This window comes from Clupea harengus, chromosome 24, assembly GCF_900700415.2.
Source record: "Clupea harengus chromosome 24, Ch_v2.0.2, whole genome shotgun sequence".
NCBI lineage: Eukaryota > Metazoa > Chordata > Actinopteri > Clupeiformes > Clupeidae > Clupea > Clupea harengus.
Window position 1 is genome coordinate 17,538,370 of NC_045175.1, and position 24,209 is coordinate 17,562,578.

Below are 24,209 nucleotides of genomic sequence, written 5' to 3' on the forward strand. Positions count from 1 at the left end.
GTACATGTCAACTGTTTAAGCTGACATAGGTTCTTTCATAGAATCAGAGATTTTAGAGTGAGCGTGCATGCAGAGATGTGGATGTGTGAGAGGTTGTGACTGTGCATGTACATGTGTGTTTGCAAGTGTGCACAATCTCTGTATCTGCTGTACAAATATGTCAGCAAAGCCCCTATGTCTCAGAGAGATATTATGAACTTACAAGACATCAATGGTGAGCAGGTACGTTTCAGTGGCATCCATGTATGTTACTGTGGAACGAATAAGAAGAATCTGATTGGTTACTCAATTGGCATTGTGTTACATCACTTTGAAATGAATAAGAGTCATCTGATTGGTTATGAACTGGCATTCTGCTCGTCAAGCCACTAATCGTACCTTTGTCTTGCTTCTCCAGCTTCACCTCTAAATCAAACATCTTGCATTCTTTGGTTATGTCACTGGGCATGGCATAGTACAGAGTCATTACCTGGACAAATATAAAAAAAAAGATACCACCCAGTTTCAAAACACTCAACAACTATATTCAGATTTATTTCATCATTCAGGTCACTAGTTTTCCCATCAGAAGGCTTGATTTAGAGAGCTGATAATAAGTATGTTTGGCTTTGGTAGCTGGCCGTGGCTCTGAGTTGCCTATAGTGGAGATCACGTGCGAGCTCCCAGCATTATAGAAAACTTCATTCAGAGGGGCAAATCCATGATTGATGAGCTGGTGGTGTGGGTGGGGGTTGGGGGTTAAAGGGGGGGGGGGGGGGGGGGGTTGGGATGTTTGCACGCTGAATGCGAGGGCCCCTGAATAGATGCTGGAAATCAGGGTAAATGGGCATCACCTTCAAAGCTGAGGTGGTGCCGGCTTCAGCTAAGCAGTTGTTTCCTCGAGACAAATTATTGTTGATGCTGGGTGTGCTAACAGGTCGACGATCGGTCTTGTTTCCCTAAATATTTACGTTGGGAACTATGAACAGTGGTGCATCATGGTCGAAGCCAGAGGGTGCATGCTATGGGTTTGATCCCCATAAAACTCTATTATGTAGCTCGACGTCAATAGGGGACTTGAATCCAAAGTCACTCTGACTGCATAACTTAAATTGGTCGAAAAAAGTGCTAATGCGTGTAAAGGTGAGTTCTCCGTAAGGAACTGCTGGAGATTATGGAAATGTGTTTGATAAGCTCTGTGCGACTGCTTGATGAATGACCTCGGTTTAGAGTGAAAATGCAAGACTACTTGGGAAAACTGAATTAATGACCTCTGTGTGAGAAAGCATGACAGAATTCTGAAAAGGACTAGATTCAGGCTAGGAGTCCCGCTGGACACGCCGAAAAAGCGACTATATCCTGAGAAACGCCTGGATTAGGCGTTGGATGTATGTCAAAACTCGGCCTTACAGTGCATTTCCATTTTTGAGATAAGGTCTGTTTCGTTAAATTGTATGTTTTGTAAACTAAAATGACGACATGTAAGTCTTTGATCTATGTCTACGTGAGCCTTACCGACAGAGTTGCCTCCCCAGTCCCAGTGGCATGCACAGTCAGGTTTTGGTTCATGTCCATCTGCAAGTCAGCAAATATCATATTATATCATATTGTATTGAACATAAAACATGACATATGAAAACATGAAATTCTTTGATAGAACATTCTGTTTCACAACAAACCAGATACATAAAATAAATATTAGTGTTGGCAATTGCAAATGAAAATGCATTGCATTTTAAATGTTCAACAAACAAACAAAAAACAAACAGTGCTCACACCTTGTCTGATCGGGTTAGGAAGGCATTGCTTTTGGTGAAAGTCCACTTAATAGGCTTGGTGCGCCCGGAGACCTTGATGTCAATTTCCATGTTCTGCTCCTGCTGCTTGACCTTCTCTATGTAAGCAGCCACAGCCTGGAACACCATGATGGTGGACTGGTGGGGGATGAAAGCAGAGGTGGTTGGTGATTAGTGTCTTTCAGCTACCAGGAGTCAGCTGAGAGAGGACTGATGACTGACAACAACACAATGGCAAATTATCCACCTACTATTGTTCTTTATGACTACTAATACGCATAGTGCTTCACCTGTGTGGATCCATAGCCTCCACTATATTTCTGCTGTTTGTTCAGCCACTTCACGATGGGACCTGCCTTCTCAAACTCCTCGGCCTTCACCAGGGCAAGAAGGGCATACGCTGTGGCCTCCAGAGTGAAGAGATGATTGCCTTGGACTGGCCAGTGAGTGCCACCTAAAGGTTTGGAAAAAAATATCTCATTTTTTGCCATTAGACTAGTCGTAGTACCACTTGCAAGAACACAACATGCCAGTGAGGACATGTTCAACCGGAAAGAGGTTTTACTGTTTTTTTACATGGGGTCCTTTGCTTCTACTTAATATCACATATTTTCTACAATTTATCAATTTATCAATACAATTATTACACCATTACCACCTTCCTCCTCCAATCATTAAAACATTCAAGGCAGGAAGCGGGAGCCCTCCCTCTGGTGCTTGGTGCATATCTCTTCTCAATGTAAACAACTTGCTTAGGTTTGATTATACACTCACGTGGTTCTCTTGTCATCACTATGCTAAATCACACCAAACTTCCCAGCCCACCTGCAGCATGTTTGAACAGGATCTCCTGGTTCAGTTTTTTTTCGTTGGCAAGGGCATAGGAAACCATGGCAACAGCGTAGGGATTGGTCAATGTCCTTAGCCGGCCTTCCAGATATTCACGAGCTTTCTTCATGCTGGCTGGAAGACTCTGTGGTGTGGATCATATGGGCCAGAAAGAATAGATTTATTATTACAGTTATACCAATCCACTCCTTAATCATATCATGTGCCTGACTTTCTAGCATTTGAAACACACATAAACAACAATGAATTGAAATAGTTGTTGGAAGATACACCCAAATCATAGACATGTGTTGGTTACCATTAAGCATTGTGACTTTACTGTTTAAGATACAGAACAGTTGGTATGCCAACAGTTGGAATCTTAAACAGTAGAGTCAAAGTAGCAAGACAGTCTTTATTGTGTTGCCAGCGTGTCCAAAGTGGTGAGACTTACAGCAACAGTCTCGATGCAAAGATGACTGCCCTCCTGCATGGCGATCAGCACAAACGCCGTCATAGAAGCGTCCGCATCATTTCCTCTTATGCCACCCTGGCAACACATGACAACACATTGTTCCAAGTCCATAGGCCTGTACTCATCATTCAGTTCACTAGTTTTCCCATCAGAAGGCTTGATTTAGAGAGCTGATAATAAGTATGTTTGGCTTTGGTAGCTGGCCGTGGCCCTGAATTGCCTATAGTGGAGATCACGTGCAAGCTCCCAGCTTGATAGAAAACTCCATTCACAGGGGCAAATCCATGGCTGATGAGCTGGTGGTGGTGGTGTGGGTGGGGGTTGGGGGTTAAGGTGGGGGGGGGGGTGCACGCTGAATGCGAGGGCTCCTGAATAGATGTTGGAAATCAGGGTAAATGGGCATCACCTTCAAAGCTGAGTTGGTGCCGGCTTCAGCTAAGCAGTTGCTTCCTCAAGACGAATTATTGTTGATGCTGGGTGTGCTAACAGGTCGACGATCGGTCTTTTTTCCCTAAATATTTACATTGGGAACTATGAACAGTGGTGCATCATGGTCGAAGCCAGAGCAGAGGGTGCATGCTATGGGTTTGATCCCCATGAAACTCTATTATGTAGCTCGACGTCAATAGGGGACTTGATTCCACAGTCACTCTGACTGCATAACTTAAATTGGTCGAAAAAAGTGCTAATGCGTGTAAAGGTGAGTTCCCCGTTAGGAACTGCTGGAGATTATGGAAATGTGTTTGATAAGCTCTGTGCGACTGTTTGATGAATGACCTCGGTGTAGAGTGAAAATGCAAGACTACTTGGGAAAACTGAATTAATGACCTCTGTGTGAGAGAGCAAGTCAGAATTCTGAAAAGGACAAGAGTTAGGCTAGGAGTCCCGCTGGACACGCCAAAAAAGCGACTATATCCTGAGAAACGCCTGGATTAGGCGTTGGATGTATGAAATCCTGTTCTTCCAATTCACTGTGGTCAGCAAATTTCTGGCTCCCTTACTTAACGTCTGCCTATGGCCTCGGTTCCCAAACTGGGGTACACAAAGTGGTTCAGGGGGTACGCGGGGAGAACATTTCCGCGATAACGGAAAACGGACGGAATTCGCGGAATGTACCCTTTGAAACAGAATTGCAACTTTCAAACGGAAACATCTTTTTGTGCAAGGCTGTATTTCTTTCTAATAAACACAACAACGATCGCAACGATGAACAAGCATTAATTAAAAAACAAAACCACTGAAAAAATGTCACGTCTGTGCTGAACTCCGCTCCGGCCACGCCCCCCTGTTCAACGGTTGACACAACGGTCCGCTACAGCCTGTAAAATTAATTAGCTCATCTTCCCAATCGCCTGCAAATAATAATTTTTTAGTCTTCTGTTCTGTTGATGGCTGGCAAACAACAACCTTAGAAGGTTTGGGTCACTTGTGGCACATATTATTCACTCATTTCAACCCATCAATCTACCTCAGGGTGTACGAAATGAGCCGAAACGGAATAAAACGGAATTCACCTAAAAAGGAAAGGTGAAAAGGAAAACTTTTTTTTTTTAAAGGGGGGGGGGGGGGGGGGGGGGCGTAGCTGAAGATTGAATGTCTGAAGGGGTACAGGACTGTAAAAAGTTTGGGAACCACTGGCCTATGGGAAGCTATGCTGGAGCCTGTGACGTCTGTCAACCATCCCTATGGGTTCCTCCTGAACTTTGTTTAGAGAACATCATTACGTTTTGAGAGTGACTCTCATTGAGTATCCCATACCACCATCGCTGCAGTGTACACATAGGCGGTCTCCCTGAAGATGCCATCTGGCTGCTGGGAGTACAGCACCAGCCACTTGAGGGCGTCACAGATCACGTTCTCCTGAATGCTAATGATGTTACTGGCCATGGCAAAAACCTTAGCCACGTACGCTGTTAGCCTAAAGGGGTTGGTGGGGAAGGGAGGGAGGGGGAGAGAGAGAGAGAGAGAGAGAGACAGACAGACAGACAGACAGACAGACAGACAGACAGACAGACAGACAGACAGACAGACAGACAGATTGATCAAGAGATAGATAGATAGAGCATGGTTAATTAATATAATATAACATCAGTATTATTTCATGTGATGACATCATTACTATAATGAGTCATGTTGCCGTGTGAACACAACTCACCAAGCGCTGCTGTGGTTTAGTTTATAAATGGGATAAGACCCATCTGCTTTACGGTAGGCCAACTCTCGCTGATAACCTACAGAGAATGAAAGCAAGAGATGCAAATGCTTAGCCTGACGTTGTCATACTCATAATTCTAGTCAGAATATGAGTCTGATACTGCTCCATTGGGCTGTGATTATGGGGCGTGTTTCAACCGAACCAGAAAAAAAATGCCTCTTCGCTCAATTGGATAGACCTACATCCAATCAGCCAATCAGCTCTCCAGCGGCAGCAATGTTTGTTGAAAACGAATTCAACCCAAGCGCTCTTTGGTAATGTGGTTGATTACGTTACTGTTGATCATCTGTCCATCATCGTATAAAGCCCGCCCTGACAATTTGATTGGTACGAACAGAATCTGATTCGGGCATAGTTTCTCCCCAACGGAGCAATGCCAGACCGAACTTCCCGACCTCAAATGTTGTGGGCTAGCAAATGCTAGGAATTACACGCACATATCTGTCATACTTACACAGACACACACTTATACAGACACAAAAATATTTACACACACACCCTTTCTGTATCTTTAGGTCTTCCTATTATGTTGATGTTTTTGATGTCTGTCGCTCACCCGTGTTGGTGTAGGCCTATTTGCAGTATGTGGCTCACCCATGTTGTTGTATTTCACCCATTCATGTTGACTCATTTTTTGTATGTGACTCACCATGGGTGTTGAAACCGTGGGGTATGATGACCAAACTTCTATATTGTAAACATATCTCTCATAACATAAACTACTGCCAAAACATCTGCACTGATGTGCTGCAGTTGTCAAGTCAAGAAGGGACCCTGATGATACGCACTCAATAGCTGTCGGAAATTGAACTTGCCTTTTCCGATTGGATGGCAGGGACAACAAAGTAAGTCATTGTGGTAAAATACAGACCAAAAGCTTTAAACTTAGGTGATAGTGACAGGTCTAATAAGTAAAGCTAACATTGTTTTTTTTATGATGTAAATGTAACTTCTCAAAAAGACAGGGGGCAATTACCCTACCTGCTCGGATACTTGTGTTATAAATGGTTTTGTTCAATGCACTATTTTATAGTCTGTGACTCACTTATATTTATGTATTGAATAGTCATGACTTACCCATGTTGATGTATTTGATAGTCTGTCACTCACTTATATTTATGTATTGAATAGTCATGACTTACCCATGTTGATGTATTTGATAGTCTGTGACTCAGTAATGTTTATATTTGCATAGTCCTGACTCACCAAATTTGATGTGTTCGATGGCTGTGTCTCTCTTCTCCAGCCCCGCCTTCTCCCATTGGACGGTGGAGTCCAGGTAGTGGGTGGCGATGAGGGGAAGTGTCATGGAGCTGATGGTCTGCTCTGCACAGCCCCAGGGTTGCTGGATGAGGGAGCCCATGGAGTGTCCTGTGATGGCTTGCTCAATGGTCTGGCTGATCTGCTCCCCTGATAAGACACACAGTCACATACTCAATATTCATAGAATATTATAAAAAGCAAATCTTATAAGATCAGAATAATGAGCTCACGATCAAAATTAGGTGAAGAACACAGAAAAAAATTAAAGTGGAATCAATAAATACAGTGGAAAAGTTCAAGGTTATCGCATCCTCAGTGCAGAAAAAAAGGTAAGTAAAAATGCATTCCTAACAAATCTATTTAAAGAGGACCTATTATGGTTTTCCCTTTCCTTTATTGTGTTATATAGCTTTTGATGCATGTAAATGGTCTGCCAATTTTAAAAGCCCAAAGCACATGGCAGAGGGAGTAACTCTCTCCAAACTAAAGTACTGAACTCAGCGGCTTCAAACACCTTGTTGGAATTCCAGCCGCTTTCCTTTGTTACAAGATGAGGTAATCTTGCACACACAATCCTTATTTCCTGCATAACTGACCAATCAGAGCACACTGGGCTCATAGGAAGGGAGGGCTTAAAAAGACACAGGTGGTCTAACAGAGAGGTAAGGGTTGGCACCAACCTGAGACCGAGAAGTAAGTACTGGCCGGTGTGCCGGGCACCTGTTTCTTTGGGATTTTGCTCAGAATTTCCTCAATTTGTTGCCCACCTTGTTTACAGAGGTAGGAGAGTGAGAGACATATAGAGATATACGGAGTGAGAGAAAAAGAATGAAGGAATTGCAGCAATAGAATAATATTTTTAAATATAATAATATTAATACAAAGGTATTACTAAAGTGTCATGTACTTTATATATTATACATTTTACTACTACTATTGCTACTTCTAATAATAATGATAATGATAATAGTTAATATAGAATAACTGTCAATGATCCAACTGATGATGATTCAACTTCTATGTCAAGAACTTCATCACAATCACCATGACCTGCTGGGTTCAGAACGACTTTCTTCACAGGAACCTCCGTCCGTACACCTTCAGACTGAAATAAAAAAGAAATTACATCCATCCACCTTTAAGGCCCCGTCACACCATAACGTTCTGGTCAACTTTCTCTGAAAGTTCTAATTGTTCAATTTCGAGCGTTCTAGGGCGAGGTGGACACATCTAACGTGTGACTAACGCGTGGGACTGACACATGACTAGCGTGGGACTGACACATGAGGAGCGTGTAACAGCGACCAAGTAAGACACCCCAGAAAACTATTAGCGTGTGATGACGTGTCACTGGCGCGCGACGAACGATTAGTCAACGTTAGACTAACGTGTGAATAACGACAGAATAGTGTTTTGCTGGTGTGTGGGTTTTATGGTCAAACGGGTATAAAACGCTGGAAAATCAGTGGATTCAGTTGTCCTGAACAGTGAACATCATGCCGCCAAGACGAAAGGTGTGAGGGGGGCTTCTGCTACCCGCGCTGCAAGGAAGAAGAATGCAAACACCACGAACAAAGAACAACACCACGAGGAAGAGCCCATCCAAGGTGTGACACACCAGAAATACTGACTTATTCATATAATTATACTATGATATTGAATAACAAGTGAAAGACAATTGTTTATTGCTTATTGTTTATTGTTTACCTTTGTAGTTCCAGTTGAAGGCGATCATAGCCAAAACTCAGGGGGACCTGGATGAGGCCGAGCAGGCATTAATACTTGTGTGAATGTGTGATTATGATTATTATTTCCTTTAATTGTTTAATGTTATATTTATTTACTGGTATTATTACTGTGATTTACGAAATAAGGGGTGTTATTCCTGGGGGTTTATGTTATTAAAATAAATGATTTAAATTTGACACTGAATTTGTGTTTCTTAATGTTTATTATTATTGTCCATGTCACAAGAGTCTTCATATCATATCCATCTGCCATGGAACAGCACCAGCTATAACAATGCTCAGCTATGTTCAAGTTCAGTACATCTACTTCATGCTGCGCTATAGCCAGAGGTGTAAAGTAACGAATTACATTTACTCACGTTACTGTAATTGAGTAGTTTTTTTGTGTACTTTGTAATTTTTAAGTAGTTTTTGAAATCGGTAATTTTACTTTTACTTAAGTAGATTTTGACTGAAGTATTGTACTTCGCTACATTGGAAATTACATCCGTTACTGAGTAAAAAAAAAACATAGTTCAAGAAAGGAAACCGAAAGGCGGGAATCGCGCACGACAATTCTCATTGCAGTGGTGGATGCTGCATAGAGTGGATGATTGAGTCGATGCAAGCCCGCCGGTGTCGAGTCACGAGAGATAGAGATGGAGAAAGATGATAGTGCGGACTACCAACAAGCTGCGGACGACCAACAAGCTGAAGCACCGAACTTTCCGCAAGTTAAAATTAAAGAAGATGAAGAAACCCCGTATCCACAACTCAGCAAGCAGTTTGCCTTCCAACCTAAAAGAGACAACAGCTATATAATGCTGTGTAAGCTGTGCCTGCCCCGCCAGACAGAACTTTCTGCTTGTAAAAATGAATCTTCAAATCTGCGCAAGCATGTGTTGGTAAGTACAGTATTTGTCCCTTTCCATTAGTAGTTCAGACAGCGTTTTTGTTGTTTATTAGCTTTGCTACAATAAGCAAAATATGCGTGTCATGGCACTTGTAGCCTCATTTTGGCTAGCACTTGCAACCACCCTGAGTATGCTAACATCAGCTAGCTAGCTAGGCTAGCTATATACTTCTGTACCCATCCTTCTGTTAACAGCCGTCATCCAATAGACTAATAATAATTCCATTCCTGTCTTCCATTCGTTTCAGTTCATAGCATTATTATGTTCAGTCTCTCATATTGTGTTAAAAACTGCAGATCAGTCATCAGCAATAAGACACACCGCATAAACTGATATTAGGCTAATCATTTGGCTGCCTCCCATGCCCTGAAACAGGAACGATGTAAATGCGCACACCATCGTTGTCAGACAGTTGGACATGTCAATGTGTATGTCGTTATCTCGAATTTATCACGATGTGGTGGCTTTGCAACGTGCACGTCTTTCATGTTCATGCTCAGGGGTCTCGGTTAGCAATAATGTAGGATTATGAATTGTGATGCATGTAGAAATAGAAAATAATGTTATCATTCTGTATATATACTGTAGGTCTGTCATCTCAAGTAGCTATTTATAGCTATTTCTGTGTTAAGATGCACTCTTGATGGCAGCTCAATACTTAATTGTCAGAATTGTTGTTTGTCATTGTACAGGTCTAGTCTATGTCAGACAACATCTTGACCGGATGGTAGGGGCTGAAGCAAGTTGGACAACATTCATCAGATGAAGATGATTTATTTTCCTCAATGAAGTCCAGAAGGTACAGGGGAGTTAGAAGGGAACCTAGCCTGTGTCTCGGTCAATATGGATCTGCTGAACTCCTTTCAGAATATCAAAAAACTGTCCCTGAAACTCAATACTGGCCTACCTGCCTCGGCCGCCTGCAAGTGACTCTTCGGCTGTGCTGGATTGCCGTTTACTGCAAAGCGAGCCCGGATGAACTCTACACACCTTGAAAATCAGCTGCTGCTCTAACTCAACAAGAAGTGTGTAGACTAATGCTCTAAAGGTGGACACAAGTAAAGTAACCAAAGTTTTAATATAGTGGGGCAGCGGCATTTTAACTTTTTTATTTTAGCTGTCATGTGGTTCATGTCTTGACATGTCCTCCCAAAAGTTCTTAAATGTTGTGTTGACAGTTTAATGTTTAATGTTTGACATGTTTAATGTCATTGCACTTATATTTCTAAAGATTTCCTTTAATTAAAAATAACTAGTTTTTGTATTGGATTTATGACCCCTTGTCCTTTTTTGCACTATATAGGAGCGGCCCCGATCAAGTTGTTGAAAGTAACTGGGTTTATGTTATTAAATAATGATTAAATTTGACACTGAATTTGTGTTTCTTAATGTTTATTATTATTGTCCATGTCACAAGAGTCTTCATATCATATCCATCTGCCATGGAACAGCACCAGCTATAACAATGCTCAGCTATGTTCAAGTTCAGTACATCTACTTCATGCTGCGCTATAGCAAGCATATATACCCTCCTTAGTCTTTCTGGATCCTCCATAATGGGTGTTCTCTACGGTAGCCCAAAATCAACTGAACCCTGCTTGAAAAGCATCGGTTTACATAGGGTAGACTGAGTACAGTTCAGAATCAGAATCAGAATAGTATTTATTGCCAAGTAGGTTTACACCTACCTGGAATTTGTTCTGATGTATAGGTGCATACAGTAAACATAAAAACATACAAACACAGAAAGTACTACACATAACATAAAACATAAAAACACAGTAAGTACTACACAAACACAATAAGTACTACAATACAAAAAGCAGGGCAGGAGTGCAAAAGTGGATGTGCAATGTGCAGTGTGCAATGTAGTGTGTGTTAACATAACACAGGCTTGAGGTGTGGGGGCGGGATGAGAGTCCACGTCAGGTGGCCTTGTTACTAAGGCCAACGGCAGCCGGGAAGAAGCTGGTTTTGTGGCGTGAGGTTTTGGTCCTGATGGACCGCAGCCTCCTGCCGGAGGGAAGGACCTCGAAAAGTTTGTGACCCGGGTGTGAGGGATCGGCCACAATCTTACCTGCCCGCCTCAGGGTCCTAGAGGCAAACAGGTCCTGTAGAGAGGGCAGATTGCAGCCAATCACCTTCTCGGCGGAACGGATGATACGCTGCAGTCTGCCTTTGTCATTGGCAGTGGCAGCAGCGTACCAGACGGTGATGGAGGAGGTGAGGATGGACTCGATGATGCAGGTGTAGAAGTGCACCATCATTGTCTTTGGCAGGTTAAACTTCTTCAGCTGCCGCAGAAAGTACATCCTCTGTTGAGCTCTTTTGGTGAGGGAGCTGATGTTCAGCCCCCACTTGAGGTCCTGGGAGATGATGGTGCCCAGGAAGCGGAAGGACTCTGCAGTGTCGACTGGGGAGTCACTCAGGGTGATGGGGGTGGGTGGGGCTGGGTTCCTTTTGAAGTCTACGACCATCTCCACTGTCTTCAGAGCATTTAGCTCCAGGTTGTTCTGCCCACACCAGGTCACCAGATGGTCAATCTCCCACCTGTAAGCGGACTCATCCCCCCCAGAGATAAGCCCAATGAGGGTGGTGTCGTCCGCGAACTTAAGGAGTTTGACGGACTGGTGACTGGAGGTGCAGCTGTTGGTATACAGGGAGAAGAGTAGAGGGGAAAGAACGCAGCCCTGAGGGGAACCGGTGCTTATGGTCCTGGAGTCAGAGACATGCTTCCCCAGCCTCACGCGTTGCCTCCTGTCAGACAGGAAGTCTGTGATCCACCTGCAGGTGGAGTCAGGCACGTTCAGCTGGGAGAGCTTGTCCTGAAGCAGAGCCGGAATGATTGTGTTGAAGGCAGAGCTGAAGTCAACAAACAGGATCCTGGCGTAGGTTCCTGAGGAGTCCAGGTGCTGGAGGATGAAGTGAAGGGCCATGTTAACTGCATCGTCTACAGACCTGTTGGCTCTGTAGGCAAACTGCAGGGGGTCCAGTAGAGGGTCAGTGATGGCTTTGAGGTGAACCAGCACCAGACGCTCAAATGCCTTCATAACCACAGATGTCAGGGCGACGGGTCTGTAGTCGTTGAGTCCAGTGACTTTTGTTTTTTTGGGGACGGGGATGATGGTGGAGGACTTGAAGCAGGCTGGTACATGGCATATCTCCAGTGAGGTGTTAAAAATGTCTGTGAACACCGGAGACAGCTGATCAGCACAGTGCTTCAGGATTGATGGAGAGACAGAGTCTGGCCCGGCTGCTTTACGGGGGTTCTGTCTCTTAAAAAGACTGTTGACGTCTCTCTCAAGGATGGAGAGAGTCGTCACTGTGGAGGGGGAGGAGGGGGGGGCTCTGAGGTGGGCAGTTGTGAGGCGCAGGCCTCTGCTGTGGTGGGGGCGGTGCAGTTGATGGGCTGGGGCTGGAGGGAGGTGTCACGGGGGATGGTGTCAGGACTGTTCCATTGTCCATCAAAGCGACAGTAGAACTCATTCAAGTTGTTGGCCAGGCGTGAGTCGTTAGTGGAGTGGGGGGCTCTAGGCTTACAATTTGTGATCAGCCTAAGCCCTTTCCAGACGGAGGCAGAGTCGTTGGCTGAGAACTGGTGTTCAAGTTTCTTAGAATACACACGTTTAGCATCTCTCACCTCCTTCCTAAACCTGTATTTAGACTCTACATATCCGTCTCTATTCCCACTCCTGAACGCCTCATCCTTCTCCAACCTCAACTTTTTGAGTTTTACTGTGAACCAGGGTTTGTCATTGTTGTAACTAACCCTGGTGCGTGATGGAACACAGCTGTCCTCACAGAAGCTGATATAGGAAGTCACAGCCTCTGTGTACTCGTCCAAGCTGTTTGAAGCAGTCCTGAACACCTCCCAGTCTGTACAGTCCAAGCACGCCTGAAGATCCTCCACAGCCTCACTGGTCCACTGCTTTGAAGTCCTGACAACAGGTTTGCAGAGTTTAAGTTTCTGCCTGTATGCAGGAATCAAATGGACCATGACGTGGTCCGAGAGTCCCAGTGCAGCGCGGGGGACGGCGTGATAGGCTCTGCTTGCTGTGGTGTAGCAGTGATCCAGAATGTTCTCCTCTCTGGTCGGGCATTTAATAAATTGTTTGTATTTGGGGAGTTCGCGGGAGAGATTTCCCTTGTTAAAGTCGCCGCCCATTTAAACCCATTGATGGTGACTGACCAAGGATTGAAAATACAGGCTATATCACAAGCTGTATCAACTGTACCCGATCTCCCACCTTGCTTATTTAGACCTCACGATAAATCATTCTTAGTACTTTCATGTTTGAAAAGACACCCATTAATATAGGACAGTTCTAATATCAAAAATATAACATTTTATTTTAATTTGCTTTGTTCGTTGTCTAACTTTGATTTCTAACCTGCTTATCGCAGGTACAGTTGAGACATTGTGTTGAGACATTGTGTCTCAACTGTACCCCGCTGACCATCTCACGCTTTTTGCTAGATTATGCAATGAGCTTGCACGACATGATAGCATGGAATATGTAGATTTATAGTGCACAGAATAACGTTTGCAATGATGTAAGTTGCGTTTGTTGATCACATATGGTTAATAACATATTCATTGTAGAAGGGACATGATAAAATTAAGATCTTCCCTTGGTGAAAAAACTTTCGCCGATATCTTTGTACGGGAGATGGGTAAGGTGCTCAAATTTCCCGGGATCAAAGAGGACGTTAGTAGGCATGTGAAAACTAAAAATCACGTCTCAGGATTGTTGCGCACATAAGTTATTTCGGTTGTATCAACTGTACACATGTCTCAACATCAGCACTTCAGCATTCTCCAGCGTTTAAAATTAAACGTTGAAGAATGCTGGTCTCCGTGAGAACTTTTGTGCATGTTCACAAACTTTTTTTTTGGACCGGCGTTCTCCGCCAATTACCGCCGATTACCAGCGTCACCAGCGTCCACACAACGCTCTTATGGCGCTATACCAGCGACCATGGGCGATTACCAACGTTTCCTCTAACGTCATAGAACGTTGACCAGAACGTTATGGTGTGACGGGCCCTTTAGCCTCTATATCCATCCATCCATCAATCCATCATCCCATCCACCCATCTATACAACTATCTGTCTATCCCTCCATCCATCCATCCACCCATCCATCCATCCATTAATCTATCCAACTATCTATCTATCCCACCATTCATCCATCCAGCCAGCCATGCAGCCTTCTACTGATTTGTTTGATTGTTTGTTTGTTTGTTTGTTTCTGGAGATACACTCACCACCACCAGCAGGTCCTTCTTGACACCATCGTGGAGGTGTGGCTTGTCGTACACAGATGCCTTCACCTCGATGGTGTGTTTGCCCAGCTGCATGGGGATCATGACAAAGGGAACTGCTCGTGACGTCATGGCATCCATTTCAATGGTGTCGCGGTACTTGCCCTTCTTGGTGGCCACGCTGCACACGTCCTCGGTCTCCAAAAGCTCCACACGCACCTGGCAGATGGAGAGAGAGTGTCTCTTTGGTGTTTAACCCTATTACAGTACATCGGTTGTTTGTTTTTATTCATGGGCAAACCCATACAATTCAAAGTCAATAATTTGTACTGTTCAGAAGGCTGCCTCTACCAGCGGCGTCCAGCTGTGCACCCCGTTTTGCAGGCCACTCATGAGATTGGGGACCACAGAAAGCTCACCCAATTGCGTATTCCCAGATTTTCCATAGGGGCTCATGCACAGTGGAAAACTACTGAACAGTTTCTAGCCCCAAGCCGGTTTCAACTCTCCCCTCATCACTCCTATATACATCCGACCCACCTCTGTCCGGTTGTTGATCAAGAGAAGTTGGAGGAGTACATCACCTATTGGATTTGCGTTGGACGAGTCAAGATCACAGTCAGAGACATTAACGATCATTCTTGTCGTGCGATGTTCAGAAAGTGAGTGTTGTTATATGTGTGATTTCGCTAATTAGTCTGTTTCATGTCAACAGTATATAGTATAGATGTTAGTTCATGTAGGGTTGTAATCATTTACTATCTCATCATATTTTAATCAGTTATTCCGCAATTTCAAAGAGTTACCGTTGGTAATGGGGTAAATGGAATGCAGCACGGGGGAAAAAGGGACAGATCCACCTTCATGTTGTAGCCGTAATATTAATCATGTGTGTAAATATGTGTTGTACATAATTAGTAATATTTGTATATATTTGTTATTTGTATCATTCCATAGAAAACACGGATTCATGGTTCAATGTTCATCCTTTCACACAGATCATTGTATCACTGTTCATCATATCAATCCTTTACACGGATACTTCCAACATGGTTCAACAGTCAGTTCATGTCCATCTTGCCATTCATGTCTTGAGAGTGTGTGTGTGCTAATAAAATCCATCATCATTGGGAATTTACTTGACATCCATCATTGTTCTCACCGGACAAACCTGTGGCGATTGGCACCTATTCAATCAATTAGCGTTCATATCCTTTTTGGGATTCAATCACATATGCCCCTAATTTATAGTTACCCATAGTATCACAAACAGTGTTTTTTTTGTGTGCAGATTTACACATTTGATTTGAACTTTTCTACATATTTTTAATGGCTGGCAAAACACTGGAAAACTGTAGTGTGTCGCAAGTGTTATTGTGATTTTGCTCTCTAAAGATTCAATGCAAAATGTTACCTTGATTTCGTAGTCTTTGTAGTTATAGAGGATGGCTTTGATTTCAATCTGCTCATTTCGCACTACAGAGTAGGGCAGCTTCAGATCGATGAAGAAATCTTTCATTACAATCATTTCGTAGGGCTCCGCCACACAGATCCCTGAGGAAACAGAGGTGGATGCACAAAGAAAGGCAAGACAGTGAGAGAAAATGGAGTGGCTAAAGCACAAATGGCACCAGCATACAGATAGAAAGGACTGTCTGTCTGCGTGTTGAGCTCTAAAATCTCTACTAAGAGATCTACATATGCCTTCTAACAAAAGTTCTGTGATTTCTAAGAAATAGTTCTTTAAGTTCTCAGAAAGAGTTATGTGAGTTTTATGAGCTCTACATTGGATTTCTGAGAGTTTTGGGAAGTCTGTGAGAGTGTGAGCTTGCTGATTTACCATGAGTTTTTGAAATGCTGATGGCTGTAACCTGCCAACTGGTGATGGAGTCTTTCAGGAAGCTCTTCTTTGTAATGGAGGTGGAAGTGCTGGAATTGGCAGTGATGAATTGTCATATACTGTATATTGTACATTTATGTCATTGTTCAAAGGACTTTTGAATTATTATTATTATTATTATTATTATTATTATTATTCTCAACTAAAATTATTACATTTTTGTAATTAATGTAATAATTCAGTAATATCAGAAAGGATGAAAGAAATGAATAAATGGTAGATGAAATAAAAAGATGTATTTCTCTTTCATAAAAGTAACGTCTTGGTTACTTACGTAACCCCGGTTCCCTTAGCAGGGACCAGATATAACATATGGGACGTGACGTAGTCACGGAACCAATCGAAGCACTATTCACTCACGCCGGAAGGCTGAGATGCGTCCAATCACTCTCCTGAGCCCGCCCCCTCAGGAGCGCTTAAATAGCCGCGTTGGGCAAGCATCGTTCTCTTGTAATACTGAGCTTAAAACACAGACCCGAGAACAAACACTGTAAACGCCACGCTTGTTATATCTGCTCCCTGATAAGGGAGCCGGGGTTACGTAAGTAACCCAGACGTTCCCTATCGCAGTTGACTGCGATATAACATATGGGACCGTATCCCATCATGCGTGAATTACAGTGACAGCCAAAACACACACCAACTCCTCATTTTTGCCCTTCTAAGAAGTTCACACAGCAACTGGTGGTGAACATTACAGGGCATTTATTTTACTCCTAGGCAACGGGGATCACCGATCACCTGCCTGCAGAACTGCCCGTAAGAATTAGGTTAATTCGCGACTAACATATAGAAGCTGATGAACACATACATAATTTATCTATTCTTAGGCTCTGGGGATCAGAGATCGCCTGCCTGTAGAACACCTTGTAGGAAACTAGTACTATCTAACTATATGTACTATCTTACCTATATAACCTAATGAAAGTGTGGTGATAACTCCAGCTTGCAGCCTTACAAATTTCTTCTACTGAGACTCCTTTCAATAAGGCCCAGGAAGAAGAGACCCCCCGAGTAGAGTGCGCATGCAGCCTCTCTGGGGGTTCTAAGGACAAACTTGTATATGGCATCTCAATAGCCTCTACTATCCAACGGGAGAGGCTTGGTTTCGACAGAGGTCTGCCCCTTGCTCGTGCGCCAAAGCACACAAACAGCTGATCAGATTGTCTGAAAGCCCCCGTGCGCTCCACATAACACTGGAGAGCGCGCACCAGGCAAAGCTTGTTCAAACGCTCCTCCTCCGCTGACGCGAAAGGAGGAGGTGAAAATACTGCCAACTCAATCACCTGGTTGCGGAATGGGGTTGTCACCACCTGAGGTGTGTAAGCAGCATTCGGTCGCATAACCACTTTGTCCCCAGTGATCGAGAACTGAAGGCACGATGGGCTGACAACTCAACGCACCAACCAACGCGCGCTTTGCTGACATCAGTGCCAGTAACAGCGTGGTTTTTAATGAAACGGTAGCCCTGTGAGAGCACGTAACACTACCAGCAGATCCCACGAGGGTATAAGGTGCCTGTCAGGCACCCTGAGACGCCTCACACCAGCCATAAAGTGTGGGATTTACCATTGATACCTGCATGACAGACTGAGATGGCCGCCAGGTATACTTTGAGAGTGGAAGCAGCCTTCCCCTCATCAAACAACTGCTGTAGGAATTCTAATATGACGCCCAGCGCGCAGTTGATGGGGTCGCACCCACGCGAGACAGACCATCATTCAAAACTGCGCCACTTCACGTGTGCCTGTGATAGGAGGTCTCTCCGAAGAGGCAGCTCCCAGGACGGTTGCACTGACATTCTGTTCAGATCCGCAACCCATGGCCGATTGGGCCGAAGGGGAGCCACTAACAGTAATTCTCTGCCCTCCTCCATTATTCTGCTCAGCACATGCTGGAGGAGAGGGATCGGGGGAAACGCATACAAGCGCATGTCCGGCCACTGGTGGGCCAATGCGTCCACAGAAACCCTTGTCTACCTCCTTACCCAGCCGCCAGGTACGACTTTTCGGCCAGAGCCGCCTGGTGCCTGGCCACTCGCGTGGGCAGGAGGGGTGTCTGGCCAAGGCGCATCGTGGGGGAGGCGGGCGACAGGTAGCCCGTCACTGTGTCCTCCACCGGCGGGAAGGAGAGGTAGCCGCTCTCCTTTGCCTGGTCGAGGTGGAGGTAGGCGGCAAAACCAGGGACCGGGGCACGCCCTGAGTAGGGGGTGGCCCATGTGGTCGTGAGCTCCCCATGCACCTCCGCAAAGAAGGGGATGGTGCTGGGAGCTGCTACAGGGGGCCCGCTGTAGAACTCCCCGTCCAGCAGCGAAGTCTGCACGCTGGGAGGGGGAGGGAGGGGGAGACCCAGGCGGCCCGCCGCCCTCAGTGCTACCTCATGTAGCTGCTGGCCCATGGTTCTGGATGAGACCGGGTGAGAGGTTGCCCGCGGTCGTTCGGCCACATCCATCTCTGTGTCCTCCTCGTCGGACACGTGCTCGTCGAGCAGTCGAGCAGGCTCTCCGTATCCAGCCCGAAGTCCAGGTCTGGAACGGGCTGGTCGTCAAAGCCAGTGGGCAGCTCCACCGCCTCGTGGTCCATTGTTACCAGGAGGGCGGGTGGAGGAGTGGGAGAGGGAGACGGGCTAGCGGGTGCGGCTGTGGCGAAAGCGCGGCTGCCTGACACCCCACTACCCGAAGCCGACGGAGCACGCAGCCCAACTGGGGGAATCTCCCCAGTCGGCCCTGGCGTCGGCTTCCTTGCGTCCTTGCGCTCCCAGTACGCAAGGTGCTTCGTAGCTCTGGCCAGCGTCATGGTGGCGCAGATGTCGCAGGCGGGGTCGTCACAGCTGAGTGCTGCCTCTGCGTGGTCCCTGCCCAGGCAGACGACGCACCGGCGGTGCCGGTCCCCCTTATCCTTGGCGTGCCCGCAGTCTGGGTACGCCTGCCTCGACATTTCTGAAACGAGAGAAAAGTTAGCACGAGTACAAACTATCACAACGAATCATGTTGAGTAGCAGACAAAGAGCTAGCAAGGTAGTCAGAGAACTAGCCAGCTAGCAAGCTAGAGATAGCAACTCGAACTTCTCAGGCTAAATGCCGAACCGCGGCACTCAAAGCTAGTGAGGGGAAGAGTAAAGCATGCGCATCGTCCCATATGTTATATCGAAGTCAACTGCTATAGGGAACCATATTTCCCTGTCAGTTAGCATGCCTCTCTCACCAGTGTTTGTCATCTGGGGGGCACTGGGGAAGATCCCCATCATCCCAAAGCCAACTCTCTGGGAACTGGGAACGGGAAACAATGTCGTTCGAGTCTGTGTAGTAATCATCATCCTCACTACCTGTGTAGAAAAGGAACAAGTTCAGTTTCAGTTATGTTCATTAATATAGCAACTTTAACAATGTATGAAGGCCTGAACCTAGAAATGGAACGGAATGGAGGTTCACATGAATACACATGAGGTTCACATGAATACATATGATCAAGACTTTTTTTGTCTCTTTGTGCTGCTCCAAAGTTTAGTCTGGGCACACTGGGTATATATGTTTGTATTTGTGTGAGATAGTGTGTGTGTGTGTGTGTTTGTGTATGTATATATATGTGTATGTATGTGTGTGAAATAATGTGTGGGTACTGTATGTATGTATGTATGTATGTATGTATGTATGTATGTATGTATTTGTGTATGTATGTATGTACTGTATGTATGTATGTATGTATGTATGTATGTATGTATGTATGTATTTTTGTGAGTTTATGTGTATGTGTGTGGGGGGACTGATGGAACCTGACATTTTGCTATTCTGTTGTTGTAAGACATTAACTAAGTGTAGCCTTATTTTGTATCTGTAACTCATTCTTGAATGTGTACTCTGTCAACAAATGGCATGTGAACCCCTTCCCTCCTAGATAGCCTCCTTCCTCCTATCACCCTTTGTACCCTGTTATCTCTCCCCTCCCCCCATAGGTGAATCCCTTAGCCCACTGTCTCCCCCTTCATATCACTTATAGGGTGTGGTCACCCTCTCCCCTATTGTATTGTTGCTGGTGCAAACCTTGGTGAGTTTCCGCCTTGATTACTGCAACGCCTGCCGGCTTGCGTGGTGAAACCACTACAAATGATCCAGAACGCAGGCGGTGCGTCTGGGTTTTAACCAACCAAAAAGGGCACATGTCACCCCGCTACTCATTGAACTCCACTGGCTGCCTGTAGCTGCTCAAATTAAGTTCAAGTCACTTATGCTTGCCTACAGAGTGCTTGATGGTTCTGCTCCCACCTACCTAAATGCTCTTGTAAGGGCAAATGTTACACCCAGGATGCTGCGCTCTTCTAGTGATCGTCGTTTGGCACTGCCGTCTGTGCAAGTACGGCAGTCCAGACTATTCTCATTTGTAGTTCCACATTGGTGGAATGAACTACCTAGCACTACCAGAGCAGGGGCATCCCTCTCTACCTTTAAGAAGCTTTTGAAGACCCAACTCTTCAGAGAGCACTTCCCGTCCTAACTGGCACTTCGACTAGTGCGTAACTTGCAATTACAGCAAATACATTTCTGCACTTCTTTTTCTTTTTTTATTTCATTTTGTTAGATTTCTTATGTAAAGTAGTATTTATTGTTACACCAGGTTCTATTGCTCGTAGCTTGACTATTCTCTCCCTTGTACGTCGCTTTGGACAAAAGCGTCTGCTAAATGACTAAATGTAAATGTAAATGTAAATGTATTTATTGATGATGTGACTGCTGACAAAAGCAGCAGGATGAATTCTGAAGTGTTTCGGGCAATAGTATCTGCACATAGTCAGCCAAATGCTGCAGAACTCATTGGACGGCGGCGCTTCACAGTGCAGATGGACAATGACCCGAAGCATACTGCGAAAGCAACCAAAGGGGTTTTTTAAGGCAAAGAAGTGGAATTTTCTAATACCCTCAAATTAAAGCTGAAAGTCTGCACTTCAAGCACATCTTGATTTGTTTCATTTCAAATCCATTGTGGTGGTGTACAGAGCCAAAAAGATGAAAATTGTGTCAATGTCCAAATATGTATGGACCTGACTGTATGTACGTACGTATGTATGTATGTATGTATGTATGGATAGATGGATGAATGGATGTATATATGTATATATGTATATATGCATGTGTGTATGTATCGTACATATATTTTGTGTGTGCATTTTTGTGGGTGGGTATGTGTGTATATGTGTTTGTGAAAGAGTGTGGGTGTGTCTGCATGTATGTGTATTTCCACACAATATGTAGATTTTGGGGTTCTTACTGCGGGCTAGATGAAGTTGCTCATCTTTGGCTTCTTTCTTCTGATCGGCCATCTCCGTGCAGCAGTGCAAGAAGGCCTTCACACACTTGTCTCCATCTGTGATATATTCTGTTCGACGTTGACAGGTGAACCCCATGATGTTGTCCTTCATTCCATCCACACAGCACTGACGCTCTGTTCCCTTGTACTTAGCAGCTGAGAGGAAAACAAAAAAGTGCTTAAAATTACGTGTGACTGTTTCAAGGGTCACCTATTTGAATAGGTTACTCAAAATTCATGTTGTTGACCCTTTTCAATAAAAGTTTATGTACATTTTAGCTCTGCCTGGTATAACTCTGGAATGACTCACAAAATAAAATAAAATGAAACATTTGGATGAATATTTGGATGTAAATCCCGCTGGAGGCTGTGGTGGCAACTGAACTTACTCAGAGAGTTCTGCAAGTCCTGAATGGTGATGGCTCTACGTCTCCTCTGGGGTGGCTTTGGGCATGTGGGTTCTGGGGAGAGGAGACACAAAACAACCTTAACAGACTGAGCAAGACCTGAATGACACCCATTAACTATGTATTATTAGGATTCCTTCGTCAGGAGGAAACCTATTGTTATTGTAGGCTTTATTATTCTTGTACCATGGGAGTCAATGGCAGCCCCTAGAACCGTATGGTAACTTTTTCTGAAATTTGGCACACTCATTAAGGACAGTCCCTTCGTCACTCACACCAAGTTTCATGTCTCCCACTAGACCACACTAGCGCCACCAACGGGTCAAAGTTGGACTTTTGTTAACACACACAACTTTTGAACCGTTTGACCGATTTTCAAAAATGAGGTACCATTGGATTCCTTGGATCAAGACGAATTCGACGTTCAATGGCGCCAATTTTCGGTTGTATAGATTTTCCGCTATTACCGGTTTTATCAAACTGCTTTGAAAGCCTACTCTTCCTACAATTTTTCTCAAATCCCATATGGTCACTTTTTCTGAAATTTGGCACACTCATTAAGGACAGTCCCTTCGTCACTCACACCAAGTTTCATGTCTCCCACTAGACCACACTCGCGCCACCAACGGGTCAAAGTTGGACTTTTGTTAACACTGTAACTTTTGAACCGTTTGACCGATTTTCAAAAATGAGGTACCATTGGATTCCTTGGATCAAGACGAATCAACGTTCAATGGCGCCAATTTTCGGTTGTATAGATGTTCTGTTATTCCCGGTTTTATCAAAAAACCTTTGAAAGCTTACTCCTCCTACAAATATAGAATAGAATTTTAATCCTCACAACCGTTTGTCCGGTATAGCCACTCAAATTCAGCAGAAAAGCCGCCAACAAGGAAGTGAAGTAATATGTAAGCAAAACTTTGAGATATAAATCTGGGTGACATTGGTACAGGGGTAGAGATGTCGTTTAGTACTCAGAAGGTTGTTAGTTCAATTCCCTGTCAAAGCATCCTTTAGCAAGACTCTTCTTTCCTCTATTCTTTCCTTCTTCCACTCTTCTTTCCTTCTTTTACTCTTCTTTCCAAAATTGTAAAGAATATACATTTTCCCCTGGTTTCGCAATCTTAGGAGGAATCCGCATCGCTGCTTGCAGCTATATTTATTATTATTATTATTATTATTATAATAATTATCATTATTATTATAATTATCATTATCATTATTGTTATTATTATTATAATACAGACTGAGCGAGACCTGAATGACAAACATGTGCTATGTACATATTATTATTATTATTATCATCATCATCATCATCATCATCTTCACCATCACCATCGCCATCATCATCATTATTTTTATTATTATTATACAGACAAGCTGGTAATTTAGCCCATGGTGTTGGTGCTGTTACAGGAACTGAGGAGGTGTAATCAGAGATTGGAAAGTTCAGAGATTCGCCTCTAAAAAGCTTCCTCTTGGGGGGCACTGTGGCGCAAGCCGGTAAGCCCCCCCTTTACGGGCTTCATTGCCGTGGGGACACGGGTAAAAAGCGAAAATAAAAAAAAGCTTCCTCTTCCCCAAGGTGACATTTAAGCTGAAGGGGATACAGCATGCATCACAGATGCTGGACACTGGATACCCTTAAAGACTTCCAAGGAGTCTTCCAAGCATAACAAGAGTGACAAGCGTGACAGGAGTGTTGGGAGCGGTGTGTCACTGCTCAAGGTTACTACTTTGGAGGGGATGGCCACAACATTTTAATCATGAAAGGTTTATGCCTATTTTATAGACGCAGTCTCTGAACTTTTTGATCACACATCGCAGCTAATGGAGTTTAGGCCCCTACAGAAACAATTGAGCTAGAGGACATTATGCTTTTCTGCTGGAACATTAACTTAAGAAAGGCTTCATAGAGGTTCCTGGTGCATGAGTGTTGGTGGTGTCTACCTTGACGTGATTCTGTTTCTCCAGCAGTGCTTGATTTGAAGATGAGACCAGCATCATGAAACACCCCCATACTGTCCTTACCACTGCCTGCTGTGCAACCTGTGTCAGACTTCTCAACAACATCCCAGATCTGTGTCGGGATGCACACAAACAAGTAAGCAAACAAACAAATAAACTTACAAAATCAATA

The 24,209-nt window shown here is 44.3% G+C and overlaps 1 protein-coding gene across 2 annotated transcripts in view; it reads right to left on the reverse strand.

The window, feature by feature from the left end:
* Nucleotides 1-24,209, reverse strand: part of LOC105891048 (complement C3-like) — an 81,583-nt gene that overhangs the window by 44,313 nt on the left and 13,061 nt on the right. For both annotated transcript variants that reach the window (XM_042703549.1, XM_031562545.2), the window contains exons 15-33: nucleotides 24,020-24,149; nucleotides 22,052-22,123; nucleotides 21,624-21,818; nucleotides 19,566-19,686; nucleotides 16,303-16,391; nucleotides 15,877-16,016; nucleotides 14,466-14,681; nucleotides 7,601-7,661; nucleotides 7,237-7,323; nucleotides 6,500-6,703; nucleotides 5,234-5,309; nucleotides 4,837-4,996; nucleotides 3,058-3,153; nucleotides 2,601-2,748; nucleotides 2,066-2,229; nucleotides 1,758-1,913; nucleotides 1,495-1,554; nucleotides 379-469; nucleotides 203-251 (exon numbers count right to left, since the gene is read on the reverse strand). In XM_042703549.1, coding sequence (XP_042559483.1) covers nucleotides 203-251; nucleotides 379-469; nucleotides 1,495-1,554; nucleotides 1,758-1,913; nucleotides 2,066-2,229; nucleotides 2,601-2,748; nucleotides 3,058-3,153; nucleotides 4,837-4,996; nucleotides 5,234-5,309; nucleotides 6,500-6,703; nucleotides 7,237-7,323; nucleotides 7,601-7,661; nucleotides 14,466-14,681; nucleotides 15,877-16,016; nucleotides 16,303-16,391; nucleotides 19,566-19,686; nucleotides 21,624-21,818; nucleotides 22,052-22,123; nucleotides 24,020-24,149 — 2,315 coding nt within the window. The remainder of the gene's footprint in view (nucleotides 1-202; nucleotides 252-378; nucleotides 470-1,494; nucleotides 1,555-1,757; nucleotides 1,914-2,065; nucleotides 2,230-2,600; nucleotides 2,749-3,057; nucleotides 3,154-4,836; nucleotides 4,997-5,233; nucleotides 5,310-6,499; nucleotides 6,704-7,236; nucleotides 7,324-7,600; nucleotides 7,662-14,465; nucleotides 14,682-15,876; nucleotides 16,017-16,302; nucleotides 16,392-19,565; nucleotides 19,687-21,623; nucleotides 21,819-22,051; nucleotides 22,124-24,019; nucleotides 24,150-24,209) is intronic.